Source organism: Pavona decussata, unplaced genomic scaffold (assembly GCF_977016875.1).
Source record: "Pavona decussata unplaced genomic scaffold, jaPavDecu1.1 SCAFFOLD_156, whole genome shotgun sequence".
Taxonomy (NCBI): domain Eukaryota; kingdom Metazoa; phylum Cnidaria; class Anthozoa; order Scleractinia; family Agariciidae; genus Pavona; species Pavona decussata.
In genome coordinates this window covers 4568370-4582683 of record NW_028145568.1, presented here as the reverse complement: position 1 = coordinate 4582683, position 14314 = coordinate 4568370, and the positions used below count along the sequence as shown (strand labels likewise).

At 38.7% G+C, this 14314-nt stretch overlaps 1 protein-coding gene across 1 annotated transcript in view; it reads left to right on the top strand.

Moving 5' to 3' along the window:
* LOC146465441 (uncharacterized) overlaps positions 1-13817 on the top strand; it is a 35518-nt gene extending 21701 nt beyond the window's left edge. Inside the window, exons 9-20 of the mRNA XM_085128459.1 lie at positions 477-560; positions 1270-1353; positions 2901-2972; positions 3612-3743; positions 5342-5422; positions 6205-6333; positions 7758-7880; positions 8281-8403; positions 9528-9638; positions 10438-10561; positions 10946-11082; positions 11587-13817. Of these exons, the coding sequence (XP_084984585.1) occupies positions 477-560; positions 1270-1353; positions 2901-2972; positions 3612-3743; positions 5342-5422; positions 6205-6333; positions 7758-7880; positions 8281-8403; positions 9528-9638; positions 10438-10561; positions 10946-11082; positions 11587-11831 (1445 nt within the window). The 3' untranslated portion in view covers positions 11832-13817. The remainder of the gene's footprint in view (positions 1-476; positions 561-1269; positions 1354-2900; positions 2973-3611; positions 3744-5341; positions 5423-6204; positions 6334-7757; positions 7881-8280; positions 8404-9527; positions 9639-10437; positions 10562-10945; positions 11083-11586) is intronic.
* Positions 13818-14314: the final 497 nt, after the last annotated feature.

The following is a 14314-nucleotide window of genomic DNA, read 5'->3' as shown; positions in this document are numbered from 1 at the left end:
GTTTGCCGTAAACGCGATTCTAAATGTCTCACGTGAAAGAAAGCACTCTATATTTTGCCTTGTCTTTGTTCACTACTAAATTCTCTTTCGAACAAAAATCACCGAAACTAGCCATGGCGTTTCAAATTTACAACTTCCCATTTTGACCCTTTAGACGAGCGGTTGAAACTACAAGATAGGAAAACCGTGAAGGCAACCTAACTGTTGATTAATTAATTATAAAATTAAATTCGAAGTTTCCTTCTTTTCTGCTTGGAAAAACTTTTAGTAATAAACTATAGTTAAGGGAAGTTCACTTGGTGCTGAAGACACAGAACTCACATTAACCTTAACCTCTGTAATAGTAATGTAAAGTAACATGACAATATCTGTAATTCCGTTCCGTACTTATGGCGTCAATAGTAAGACAAAGTGTTGTCTCTACTTTTAAATTTCTCCAAATGCTTAGTAGTCTTTGTTTTTTTTGTTTTTTTCAGCCAAGAAAATGGATATTTGCGCCAGCATCCAATGTGGATCTGGGTTTGTGTGTGATTCTAATAGCCCTGGGCGCCCGTGTCAAGGTAGGGTGGTAAAGAGTTTCGAAGATTTCCTTGGTTGTTGGGGTATGAACATACAAAATTGTTCTGAATTGAGCTGTAGACCTTGCGTCTATGTCCCTGAAATCATTATTTTTTATTTCATTTCTTTATTGGCATATTGGCAGAAATCTCCAAATGTTTTCATTAAATTCCCTAATCCAGGCGAAAGTTATCAAAATTTATACCATTTTTCAGACTAAAGCAGCTTAAAAACCTATAACATTTTTAAAATTAAGGGGTAACACCCTGGCCCCCACAAAACACGGATAACTCTATCCAATGAATAAATCGTTGCTATCCAGCGGATAAAATGTACTCCAATTAACCAATACATTTTATCCGCCAGATAGCAACCTATCCACTGGATAAAGTTATCCACTCATTGAACAACTGGGGCCTGGCCTTGATCCGGGATTGCAAAAGACGCTCGAAAGCAAATCGTTGAAAAATTCGTGAATCGTAGGTCGTACAGAGAACAAAACGTGCCTTTTTTTTGATGTGGTTTAGTTACAGCACTCGTAAGTAGTACATTTTCTATGATGGTTATTTTATGCGCCCATTGTTTTAGAAAGGACATCAAAAATTGAGGACATCCTTGTAAAGTGTTACTTTGCCCTTTCAACGCTCAATTTATGATCTTTAACCAACCATTTTCTGTCCTGTTATCCTTTTTGTTCATGTATTTCTCTAGATATTGATGAATGCAAGGAATCGCCTCCAAGGTGTAGATCAAGTGAAACTTGTTTGAACTTCATTGGAACATTCGAATGTCGAGGTTGGTAAGACAGTGTTGACGGTATTTTAGCTTTCAATACTTTATAAATTTATTCAAACATTCATGATTCATCCATCCATTCGTCCGTCCGTCTTATTTCGTTTGTTTCGTTGGTTCGTTACTCCAGAAAAATAATTAGTTTATTATTTTGTTCGTTGGGCTTTGAACCCATTTTTTCAAAAGAAACTGCCAAATTTCTGTTAACACTCCTTGCTCATTTTCTTCTCAAAGCAAAAACTCCTCCTTCAGGATTGTCGATTTGCTTCTAACTTGCCTCCATGACAACATTCTGATAAAGAGAAAAGAGGTGCTGGTTACGTAACTGAGTACAGTCGACAGCTTCCACGTTTGGTCCACAGCTACTAAATTAGACTGAGAAATAGTTGCATTACTTGAGTGTGAGACATACTTGGAATAGTACATTTGTGAGAGAATTAGACCAAGAAAAAGTGATATTTAAATGGGAGTACGAGTATGACATTGAACATTAGTACGAATCCGGCCACGTTTCCAGTACTCCCACACGGCCCTTCTACTTGCTAATTGGTCGCCCGGGAGGCTTTAAGAACAAAGTTGGTGTGACATATGATGATTTATTTAATCCGTGGGCAAAAGTTTTCAATCTCCTCCTCTTACTTTGAAATATAGCGCATTATAATTCAATTATGTTATTGCAGCTTTCTGTAATCTAATTCGCTTTACTCTATTTGAGAAAGCAAGATGTAAACTGACATGGACTCATAGGCAAGGTGAACGCAGCGCTGCGCGCCCCATTGGTTTTATAAACAATAAACTGTATTTGGTGTGGAAATAAGCACGAAGCCACGTTCGAGGAGGGGACAATTATCCGAGAGCAGAGCTAGAGCAAACCTTGGAGGTTCGAGGGACAGATTGTCTCCAAGGACCAACATCCGTGCATATGTGAAGCTAAAGAGAGGTTTTCGTCTCACTGGAGCCTAAGTGACACACTCGAGCGGAGCTTTAGCCGGTTCCTTAAGCGTGAAGCAACTTGGATTATTGCTACTACCCCATGGATGGGATGCTAGTCCATTGCAGGGTTGCCCCCAGTGGCATGTCGCCGGTACCCGTTTATACACCAGGGTGAACAGAAACAAAGTGGAGCTAAGTTTCTTGTCTAAAGAAAAAACACGAAAATGCAGAGAGATACCTTCCCTCGAACCACCAACCCTTAGATGTAAAAGTTTCTTGTCTAAAGAAAAAACACGAAACTGCAGAGAGAAACCTTCCCTCGAACCACCAACCCTTAGATGAAAAACTTTGCTCCACGTTGTCCTTCTTCTTCCGGTGACATAATACTGATGAGGGTAACCGTGTGTTGGACTAGCACTCCATCCAGGCGGGAGGGGTGGGTGGGGAGGGTGTTGCAATACTCCCAGCGACTTCATGTCACCGAAACTGGGTTTAACTCCGGCCGTTTCGGTCTCTTACGCTCAAAAGAGCGACTTTACCTTTTTTTTTTTTTGCTGTCGAGCACTTCAACGGATTTACGTAAGTCAGAATATCTATACGTTATTCTTGTCTTTTAGACCCTTGTAAAGATGTGGATTGTGGATCGGGGCTAAAGTGTGAACCAACTGGAAGATCGTACAGTTGTATGGGTAAGCATAAAAATCTTGTGTATATATAACAGTGCAGGTGTTTTTGGTCTCCTGAACAGGGGATATGGGTTGGCATCCTCCTCCCTCCTGTAAATTCACGAGTATTTATATGTCAGTGAGAGCCGTTGTACAACATGTTAATCATTGTGAAGAACAGGTGAATATCACTTCATTATTATTATTTACCAAAGGTCCGTCATCTTATATTCCATGGTTTTCCATGGCGTCAGTGTACTCAAATACAATCAAATGCGATGAGACGCTACTTATATGTCTTTAAAATGTCAAACAGTAATGGAGAGAAAGTTTTAGCTTTCGACAAAGATGCTCGTGAAATCGTGATAACCTTAGAAACATCGATTTTTTTGCGAATAATAACATAGAGATGTTTCAAGTCAATATTTTCGGTATGGCAAGTAAAAACGTTTGATGGTTATATATGTTGGTTGGATACGTTTCAAGTTATAAACGTGCGAAGTCCGCAAGTGTGGATCCCTCTCTTCATTTTGAAAACTTAAAAATAATTAAAGAAGATTTCGCACAAGTTGGAATCTCGCTCTTGCAGTAAGATTGTGGCGTGCGCGAAGTAGAGAACGTTCGTTTGGTAGAAATGCTCATGTCAAATTTCCGTGCTTGCAGACATTGATGAATGCAGGTTCGCTCCCAGGAAATGTACGGGTGATCATGAGATTTGCGTGAACAGATACGGGGGCTATAGCTGTCAATGCCGGGATCAGTTTAAGCGAAACACACAGACAAAGAGATGCGAGCGTAAGTTTATTGACGATATCTCTCTCTTTTGTTTAGTTATGACAATTGACAATGAAGATGGTAAAGACAAACGTGAATCTAGTTTAATGAGCTTAGCTCCCACGAGTCTCCTGGAGCTCAGTGGTAGAGCATCCGAACCTAGTAATCGGAAGGTCTTAGGTTCGACTCCTGATAGGATTTTCTTTTTTCGAGTTTGCCTGTGTCACTCACTGAATAATACATCATTCTCAATAACAATTTCGTTTACACCTTTTGCCCATCATTATCAGGAAATAAATTTTCATTAGCGCGAAAACGTTGGTCAATAAAATTAATGTATAATCAGTTCAACCAGGAAATGAAACATTTCAATTTGTGGCAGAGTCATTAAGGAGTTTTGCATCGAAATGAAGATTCATTAAGGCTAATTAGAATAGCGTTTTATCGAAAACAACATTCTTTAGTGCGAATGAAGATTCATTAACCTAGGGTTAACGTTCCATTGCGCGAATAAAATTTCAACTACAAAAGATTTTTAGTTACGTGGTTTCTGACTTATTTCCCAATGGATTTATATGGATGCTTAAATTTAAAAACGATGCTGTACATGTGCACACTTTTTCCGCAGTAATGGAGCACAGAGTTCGTCGAAAACGTATCCCAATTGAGCATCGTGAAAGGATAGTTAGGGCGTTTGAAGATCCCCGCGAGAAGAGGAGAAACGTCAACACGATAATTGCCAGAAAATGTGCAGCGTGGTTTAGGTTTATGCAGACTTACATATACCACGATGTTTGAATGTTGAGTTGATTGAAGGATAGAGCTAAGACTTGCTTGATTGTTACGCTGACTGTATCTCTGTTGTAATGAATTTTTTTCCTCGTTAAAGAACATTAAGAAGCGTCTAATGTTTGTTCATTCTCTTAAAAGTTAGTTATTTCCATTAAATTGAACTGATATTCGCATTAATGAACGTTCTTTTCTATGTAAAACGCCTTATTGACGACACCGAAAATTAAAACGTTTGTCTATTTTCATACAATGATTACACATTCGCTTTAATGATTTAATTTTTGACACTAATGAAAATGTATTTCCCGATAATGAAGGGCAAAAGGTGTAATACAAAGACAATTATAGTAAAATTAGAGTGCTTGTATTAATAAGGTTCAGAAACAAAGAAGTCTTATGGGACTTTAATGGTTTGTAAGAAAGTTTTTAGCAATTTTTCCAAGATACTCAGAAGAAACTTAAAAAAAATGGCCAATTTTTTTTAAATTGCAATCCTTTTTATCCGAACTCTCCGCAGCCAAAGACGAGTGACACGAGCTTCTGTGCACTAGTAGGGTTATTGTTAACAAAACTGGACTGTTATTTGAACGTTTACAACCATAGAAATATATTTTTTGGCTATTCAAAGTGAAACTAAAATTAGGTGACGCTGCCCCTTTAAGATTTAGAATTTTGATAACATCCCATGAAAACCAGTAATTTTATTATGCAGCAATGTGCATTATCCAGAAGCAAAATTTTACCTGATTATGCTAGTGGTGGTAATTTCATACTTTTTTACGACCGCTTAAATATTGAAGAAGTTCTTGTGATGTTTTCCTCTTCAGGTGTTAATCGCTGTACAGGAGTGACTTGCCCTCGAGGATATACATGCGAAATTATTGATGACAATAATTTTCGGTGTAAAGGTGGGTAACAAATAGCCCTCCGAACTGTTTTTCTGGTATAAAACTTGTAAGATTTGAATTCTTAGCTTCTTCCGCAGATCTTGTTCCTTGTAATAGTTTTATTCTCGTAATGGGATAAATAATATGTGGGTAAAAACTAGCTATCCCAACTGTTGTTGAGGATAAAATTTGAATTCTTAGCTCCTTCCGCAGATCTCGTTCTTTCTAATAGTTTAAATCCTCGTAATGATTCTCCCAAGAAGTAATAAAAAGTAATAGAAAGCTGCTCTAAAATGATCATACGTCTTTTGGCATGGTGTGCCTTTCCTCTCTCTTCCCGCCTTCTGGCCTTCGCCACCCGCCTTCCACGTTCCATTTACCGCTTTCCCTCTTTCCACCACCAACTGGCCATTGCCTCATTTCACATTCCTCCTGCCTCCCACCGTGAATAAACAATGATGATAGGCCTACAAAACTTGCCACCCTGCATTTTTATTAAGCATAATCCTTAAAATGTAGCTTCCTCTGCTCCTGCTCCCAGACTGCTTTATTTGAAATTTCAGTCGTTGTAAGTTTTAGATAAAGTAATCTTTTCCTCGATTTTACTAGCTGCTGTTAACGAAAATGCTAGCTGTCCTTATTTTCGCACCTAAAACAACAGAGAAATAAATCCAAATTTCTGAAAAACTGTTAAATAGAAATGATCCGTAGGGTACTGCTGTAAGGTCTGCAGTTTTACCCCAAATTTGTAGACCTATTGCGTAGTGGACCTTAACCCTGTTCATTTTTGCTTATATCCCCAGACATCAACGAGTGCCAACAGTCTCCTCCGAAGTGTCGGAAGGATCAGAGGTGTGTCAACTATCCTGGCAGCCATTACTGCACGTGCAAGGCCGGACATCGACTCAACAGTCTCACCAACAGCTGCGAAGGTTCATTGTTTATTTACCTATTTATAGTAGTCTAATTCAAGGAATCCCTGTAGATTCACTAGAACGCAATGGAGTGCTTTCCATCTGTACGGAAAACCTGGTAAGCATTATCCTTCAAATGGAACAGTGCAATTCTCGAATGCTTTCCATTTGTATAAAAAAAAAACTGTTGTTCCGAAGGAAAATCAAATGGAAATTCCACATGCAATTTTAGGAAACAACCACGTATTTCATCAAGGTTGCATTGGTACAAGTGTGCCGAAGCAAATGGTACAGTGATATTCCGGTAACTCTGGTAAAAACGAGAAAAGAGGAGTCCTTCTATTTCTCTTTTTGTCGAAAATTTCTCATCGAAAGAGTGGTTCCATTTCATTTTCCGGAACAACTGATTTTTCCATAAAAATGGCAGGCACTCATGGCGTGCCCACCGAAAAGCACTTCAAAACGACCGGGATTTGAGGCATTTTTGCCCTTCGTAACTTAAGTTATGGAAGCTATGGCACTGAAATTTAGAAGCTGTACAGCAATTCCAAACCTGTGGCCAGAGACTTCGCATCATGACCTAATCACGTCACATGACACAGGTTCTCAAAATGTCGGCAATTTTGGATTCTTCGATTTTTTAAAACTTCCAAAAGTCACAAAATTGCCAAAAAGTAATCCAATATAAAAGTAACGTCAAAGAAAGTTGAAAAAGTTCCATTAACAAACAGAGAAATGCAAATTTTTGACAAAATTTGACTAAATGATGGGCCATAGCAAAATGTTTCAAAGAAAATCAAACAGCTTGAGTAATGGTTAAGTAATGGTTTTCTGCTCGTGCGTTTGTCCATATGCTTATACAGCTAGTGTTCTCACTTGTTTATCTGTTTATGGTTATGTCCTATTGAAAACCAGCCTTAAATTACACAACTAGGAGTAAAAAACGTTTGATGCTGCTCTTTATTTCGTCTCAGCTCTTTTCGTTCAATGAAACAAGTCTGCTTTCCTCAAAGCGTTTTATCATGAATTCCTCATACCAGATGGAAGATCAGTCGTCACTTATCCCACTCTCAGTGCCCTGAAAACTGACATAACTGATTGATGACCGAGTTTTTGAGACTAGCTTCTCGCCAGTTATGCACGCATTAAACAAAGCACAAAGTGATTAAAAGAAGGTAAAATGCTTCAAGTAGCGATAGTTCGAGAATGCCAGAATGTCATCCAGGAAAAGTGGGTTGAGATGGACTGCAGCTATACTTGTTTTTTATTTAAACATCAATAGCCGACCCACATGTAAAACTTTCTCGCGTGCTCTTTGTCTGTCCTTTGTTAATGCCCTAAGTTCAAGGTGGCGAGATGACGAGCGGTGAACTTTTTAATTTGTAGGGAGAACGGACGAAATGCAAAATACACAAATGATCTTTGAATTTTTCTTTTTTCAGACATCGATGAATGTACTGAAAGGAGGTCAGGATGTAATCAGATTTGCGAAAACACGCAAGGGTCATTCCTTTGTCGTTGTAACAGAGGCTTTCAGATGAGTTCCAACCAAAAAACGTGTCGAGGTATGGCTAGGGTAATATTACCTATTTTAAGCGTGACTTTAAAAAAAAGTGTCAATTGAAACATTAAAACGTTAATAAAAGTCCCCTATAATAAGATATTAAAAATAGGTTACAATAAAAATTAGGATCTACGATAAAAGTATGCACACTAACCTAAAACAAGTCACATAAAAACTATTTAGATTCCTTTTAAAAATCGCGTTTGGCGTAAGTCTTTTTTATTCATTAGGCAGGAAGGCCCAATTGTTCAAAGCTCTGAAGTATGTAGTACGTTTTCCCCATTCCGTTCGCGGCTTGGGAAGTCTTAGTATAATTATGCAGTTGTCTACTACTACTACTACTACTACTACTACTACTACTACTACTACTGCTGAATAAACTTGTGTTATCTCCTCACCAGATATAAATGAGTGCACCAGTGGTACTTCAGGATGCTCCCATTTCTGCGAGAATACTCTGGGATCGTTTATCTGCAGGTGCAGGAGGGGATACGAACTCAACTCAGACGGACGAACCTGCAGAGGTGTGCATGATTATTATTGTTTTAATAGTAACCAAGCGTTTGAGTGGAGGTGAGGCTGTAGATTCAAAGTAGTTAGAATATGAACAGTACTTGAATATCCCCATTGCCGCGAATTATATACCTTAATTCCCACGACCAGCTCCCAGCTGACCTCTTAGCTCAGTTGGTTAGAGCGTTGGTGATCTTCTCCAGAGGTCATGGGTTCAAATCCACATTTCCTTCACAGAGCTTGCAAGCCCGGGGGAATTAGTAGGAGAGTAGTCCTCACGGCACTCAATAAAAATAATTTCATTCCATTTCTATCGCAGAATACAGTGAACAATACGAATTTAAGTCGATTTCAGCACAGTTGGTAGAGCACTGCACCGATTTTGCAGAGGTCATGGGTTCGAATCCCGTTCAAGCGTGAAGTTTTTCAGACTTTCTTTTCGCAACTGCTTAAGTTGCGTAGTAACTGCGAGGATCTTTTTTCTATTTGATCTTTCATCCGCAGTTCAAAATATATGTTTCATATATTTACATTTATTTAATACAATTCCATATCAAAAGCGGTAACATTGGTATCACAGCAGAGTCAATTCCAGCGTCGTTTCCACTCAAAGGGCCAGACCAATACACACAAAACTGTAAAACGGGTTGTTAGTCCAGGGAAAGAGAGGAGCGGTATATGTTGCACGGAATTTAAACGATTATAACTTTCATAATGTTCTAGGAAAAACCACCAGATGTTGTAACTTTTCCTGGAATTTTTTCGGAACGAATCAATGATCATGATATTTGTTGCTACCATGGCAACTTTTTTTTCAATATTTCCTAAACAAATTTCCAACTCCTTTCCTTAATAGTCAGAAGCAGTTTTATAATTAAACGAATACAAGACCTCCACTGTCGTCACTTGTTTAATTCCAAGGTTCCCATTCATGTTAACATATGTTCCATGAAAATTTTAAGCAGTTATCCCATTAATTTTCTTTATTCTGGACAAGTGGTGACGTTAATTTAGGTATCGTTATCTCAGTAACCACAAGCGTTGATTTCCCTATCCAAAACAAATACATTGTCAAGCCTTCTAGTGGTTGTTCATATTATTTGTTGTTGTTGCTATCCTCGTTTTATTCTTGCAGACAGGAACGAGTGTGACTCCGTGAGCTGCGCTTATCGCTGTGTGAACGAGCGTGGAGGCTACCGCTGCGTTTGCCCGAGAGGTTACAACTCTACACACTTCTACTGCTCAGGTGAATTGAAAGCATGTTAACACGATCAGTTTTAGCAATCTGCATTCAGACATTGATAGTTAAAATTTCCGCCTGGAAGAAAACCCCGACCAGCACCATTGGGGGCTATGGACGAACTAGTACTACAATTTGAACGGTCGCACTTTAAAATTATATTCATAGACTCAAATGTTAATTCACCTTAAACAGTATCCATTCTTTGATCTGATTCAACAATCTCACCTCTTTACTTTAAAAATTAATTTAAGCTTTCGAAAGGTAGTAAATCCAAGTGCCTTGTTTCGTTTAATGCAAACGCTCAGAAATAACTTAAGCGCAAATTCAAACGCCCTCTTAGCACAAATTTACACTTTTTTTCAACAAGCAAACGCGTCTTTGAAGAGTCAGTTCAATACTTCAAGATTGCCACTCGCTTGCTTTCATTAACGTTTTGTTTCCAAGTGAAGCAGTTTCGGAACTGCTGTATTTTCCGACTTTGAAGTTAACTTGTACATACTTACCCTTACATGCGCTTTTCGTTTATCCTGACTGACTTACCGACCAGTTGGCGCACGAAAAGATTAACAGATGGACAGATTGACAGACTAACTTACTAGCAGACCGATCCACTAAATGACTGACCAACTGTAAGACTGACCGGCTGACAGACTGATCGTCTAACGGACCATTTGACAGACCGACTGACTGACTGACTGACTGACCGACCGACCGACTGATAGACTGACTGACTGACAAACTGATTTAACATTACAAATACTTATACAACATTACAAAGCATTTCTTTTCTCTTGTGCTTAAGATTTTGACGAGTGCGAGGCCGGAGCCAAGTGCAAAGAAAACCAGTTCTGCTTTAATACTTACGGTGGTCACAGATGTATTCCTAAAATACAGTGCCCTTCAGACTACGAACAGATCTCGGACACGTAAGTAATAAAACAAGTATGTATATCAGTTGCAAGAAACACAAAAGGACTTATGATCGGTATAGGACATGGTATAATTAACAATTATTCCACGAGCACTCGTTGGAGATGAGATGATAGATAACCCATGAGGTGCTATAATCATGTCATAAATCCAACAAGCGCTAGTTTAATAATTGTTTTATTAACAACAATTAAGAAATATTGCTAGATCTGGCTGATTTCGTTTTGTAAGAAGAACGAGAAGACAATTTAATGGGCGGTATTCCTCGGGCATGCTATAATGGCTCATATACCCCCAGCCGCTAAGCCAATCAAATTCCTGGAATTGCATAATCCAATGATCCAGTTTTTAATTCCTTCCATTACACCACTCTATTCTAGGAGATGTGACCGGCGCTGTCCCCAAGGTGACCAGGCTTGTTACAACAAGAAGGTTCAGCGGTACAGTCTGTGGACATTCAAACTACGAAACAACGATCCTCCAGCGAGAATCTTTAGTTATCGCATCGTAACCTATGGTAAGTTTTTGTAACTTTTGGGAATAGCAATCCCGGCAGCATTAGCAGGATCTTGTATGTACTCCATCCTGTTTTTGTTGCTGTTATTGTTTTTTTGTTGTTGACAAGGACAGAATGGAATTAATAAGTCAGAATTTCTTGACGTATAACTTTTTAATATGAACACAGAGTCAGTGTAAAACTGGAAATCTAGTCAATGCCATTTGTTTAGGATACCTGTAATCATGTTATCATCATCATCATCATCATCATCATCATCATCATCATTCTCCTTTGATTTTGTTCGACTGCTCTAGGATTTTTTTTCTTGATTTTTCCCTCTGAGCATACACCCACTCCACCCCTCCCCCTAAGCAAAAATGATCCCTGGTCATATTATTCGAAGTTTACATGATTATACAAGAATGCTGTCTCACGAGATGCAGGGTCTAAAAAGGTTCCTTTATGTAAAGAAGTCTGCACATTGCAAAGCATAATATTAAAGAACTGTGTTTATTGTTCCAGGGTACAGGAAACGCCCACAGGTTAAATATTACTTCCACCGCGGCAATGACGAAGGAAATTTTGAAATAGTAACTCAGGACGAAAGTAATGGCGTGTTCGCCTACATCAGAAACAAAAACAGGATCAAAGGCCCCAAGATCTTCTACCTAGAGTTCCGAGGCGACGTCATCGATACACAAAGTGACGACTTGGCGTCACGCTTCGTGCATCGCATGTATGTGTTTGTGTCGCGTTACGAGTTTTAGTTGGCTTACTTGTGTCACGCAAACGAAGGTTGTTTAAAATGTTTGTGTTAGCTTATTCCCAAGATAATGGGGAGACTAGATAAGAATATTCAAGCTATTTAAAAACCTTATAAGTCTGGGAATGTTTGAAAGGTCTGTTACGTTGCAAACTAGTAGTTGTAGCTGTATTACAACTGATGACATCACAACGCTCTGTAGTTGAAGGTTTCCCGCGGAAAATATTTACTGATAGTTGTCTGCTGACAGTTTTCTGTGGAAAATTATGTTCTTTGAATAAATATTATATTCTTAAACAATAGCGTATTACTGTGGCGAGATTATCGGCTAATAGCTGCCCCGCGGAAATTTAATTTTCTTACTGAACTCCCTTCTTAGGCTCAAATCCTAGCTCAAAGAACATCAAAATTCAGCGGGGCAGTCATTATCCGATATTCCCTCGACGGAACACTCTATCGTGTTTATTGTCCACCACTAAATTTACTTCCGAACTAAAGCCGTCGAAGCTGGCTTTTTAAATTTGCAGCTCACAAATTTGATCTTTTAGACGAAAGTTTGAAATAAAAAAAGCTAAAACAAAGAAATTCGAATATACCCACGAGATAAAACTGCAATGGAAGTAAATCGTTTGTTAATGAATTGGAAAAATAAGTTTGAGGTTTTTCGAGGACGAATGCTATCCATCTCTGAAGTCGATCATGTCACGTGGTCCATTTAAACCAATCATACTCGGGGAAAATGTTTTGTTGAGCTAAAACGAAAGTCCAATTTCCAAAGGAAATTTTTGGACCGATAGTCCATAGTTAATCGAGGGCCTGGTTATGAAACCTTGCCATGACAACAATGGTGCTGCAATTTATGTTGGAAGAGCCTGGACCGTGCACAATCCTTTGTTTTAACGTTCACAAACTGCAGTACATCAGGCTTCGCGTGTCCTGTATGTGGGAGTGCCTTCAGGGCCCTGATTGGCCTTAGCAATCCTCCCTGGACCCACAGTTCTGTTCATCAATCTGAAATGGAAGCCGTGGTCATCCTCGACTCCGAAGGACGAACATCATCACACTACAGTTGAATAAATTAACAGGAACGTCGTTTTTGTTGGTTTGTTGCCCTAATACATTTCAAAATCTGTTATGGTTTGTGCACGGTCAAGGCCAAAAAATGCTAACAAAAACATATAAAAATGCGGTTTGTCAAGTTTCATTAACCATTGCCTTTAAATTAATTATGGAATGTCCCAAGTAAGAAGCGCTCCACTGTTTTTATTTTAAACCAGTAAGCTAAAATTGTTTTCCAAACAAGAAGAATCGTTAAAACTGGCACGTTGAATTTGCAGCTCATCAATTGGGCTTAACCGGCGAAAAGGTGTAAATGAAGACTAATTACAGTGAAAACAACCTGTTTCTTGATGAATCTAAGAACAGTTTTATGCGTAGGAACCCTATCCATCCGAGAGACCCACTTAGACAACATACATCCTTTTATGTGTTTGCTGTCGTAAGGGTTGGTCGATCGTAATACGAAAGTTAAAAAAAATAATGACAATGATAGTCGCGGTTTCAAAACCAAGATGGACCTCATTATGAAAGCGAGGCTAGTTAGTTTTCAAAGTTATCACTTTTCATTCATTTGCAAACAAAACTAATTTTCATATGAAAAGCTTTCCCTTAGCAACGCTTTTATAATGAGGGTCACAGCAACTCGGAAATGGAATATTGGGAGACCTTATTTTCGGTATAGCTTACTGATAACTCAGGGGGAGGGGGTAGTCGGACGATGGTTAACGAAGAAAAACTGGGGTACGATTAAGAACGACTTTGACAAGTTGCTGAATGGCTAAATAGTGGACAAAGCCATAAGTGTTTGTTTGTTAGCTCTTAGGCGTGTATAACATTTGTTGCAGTGTCTTAATAAACGGAGATTGCACGCGATAAGTTATCGTGGGACTTCTCCCCTCGGCATTAAACTTCCGTTAAGAGTAAAAAACAAGTTAAGATATATTTGATATAAAAATAGCGTTTAAGAGGTTCGTACACAGGTTAGTACAAACCGCGAGAGTAGTTTTAAAGAAAGTTGAGAATCTTATTTCTGCTAAGCCTTGTGCCTGCTTTTTTGAAGCAACCGTAGAGAAAAATAAAAAACAATGTTGGGCGGATGGAAAAGTTGGTCTTTATTATCGTGATCATTTGCTAGCCCTATTCCTTCTTGGACCAGGGATTGTGGAGATTTCCCCCTCCGTAGCTCCTAAAGCATTAAACCTATTAGGCCGAAAACTTTGAAGGTACATAGTTTATCCAAGATTTCTTTCTTTGTGGTCGGCACCGTGGGCTGATGAAGTTAAACGAAGTGGGAGGAAACCTCAAGACAAACTTGGTTGAAAAGTAAGCAAACTAAGCAATAAAGGAAAACTCAAGTAATCCAAAATTAAAAGACAGGGTAATTTGAAGTCTGAAAAAAGATGAATGCTCAAGTTGTTGTTACCATAG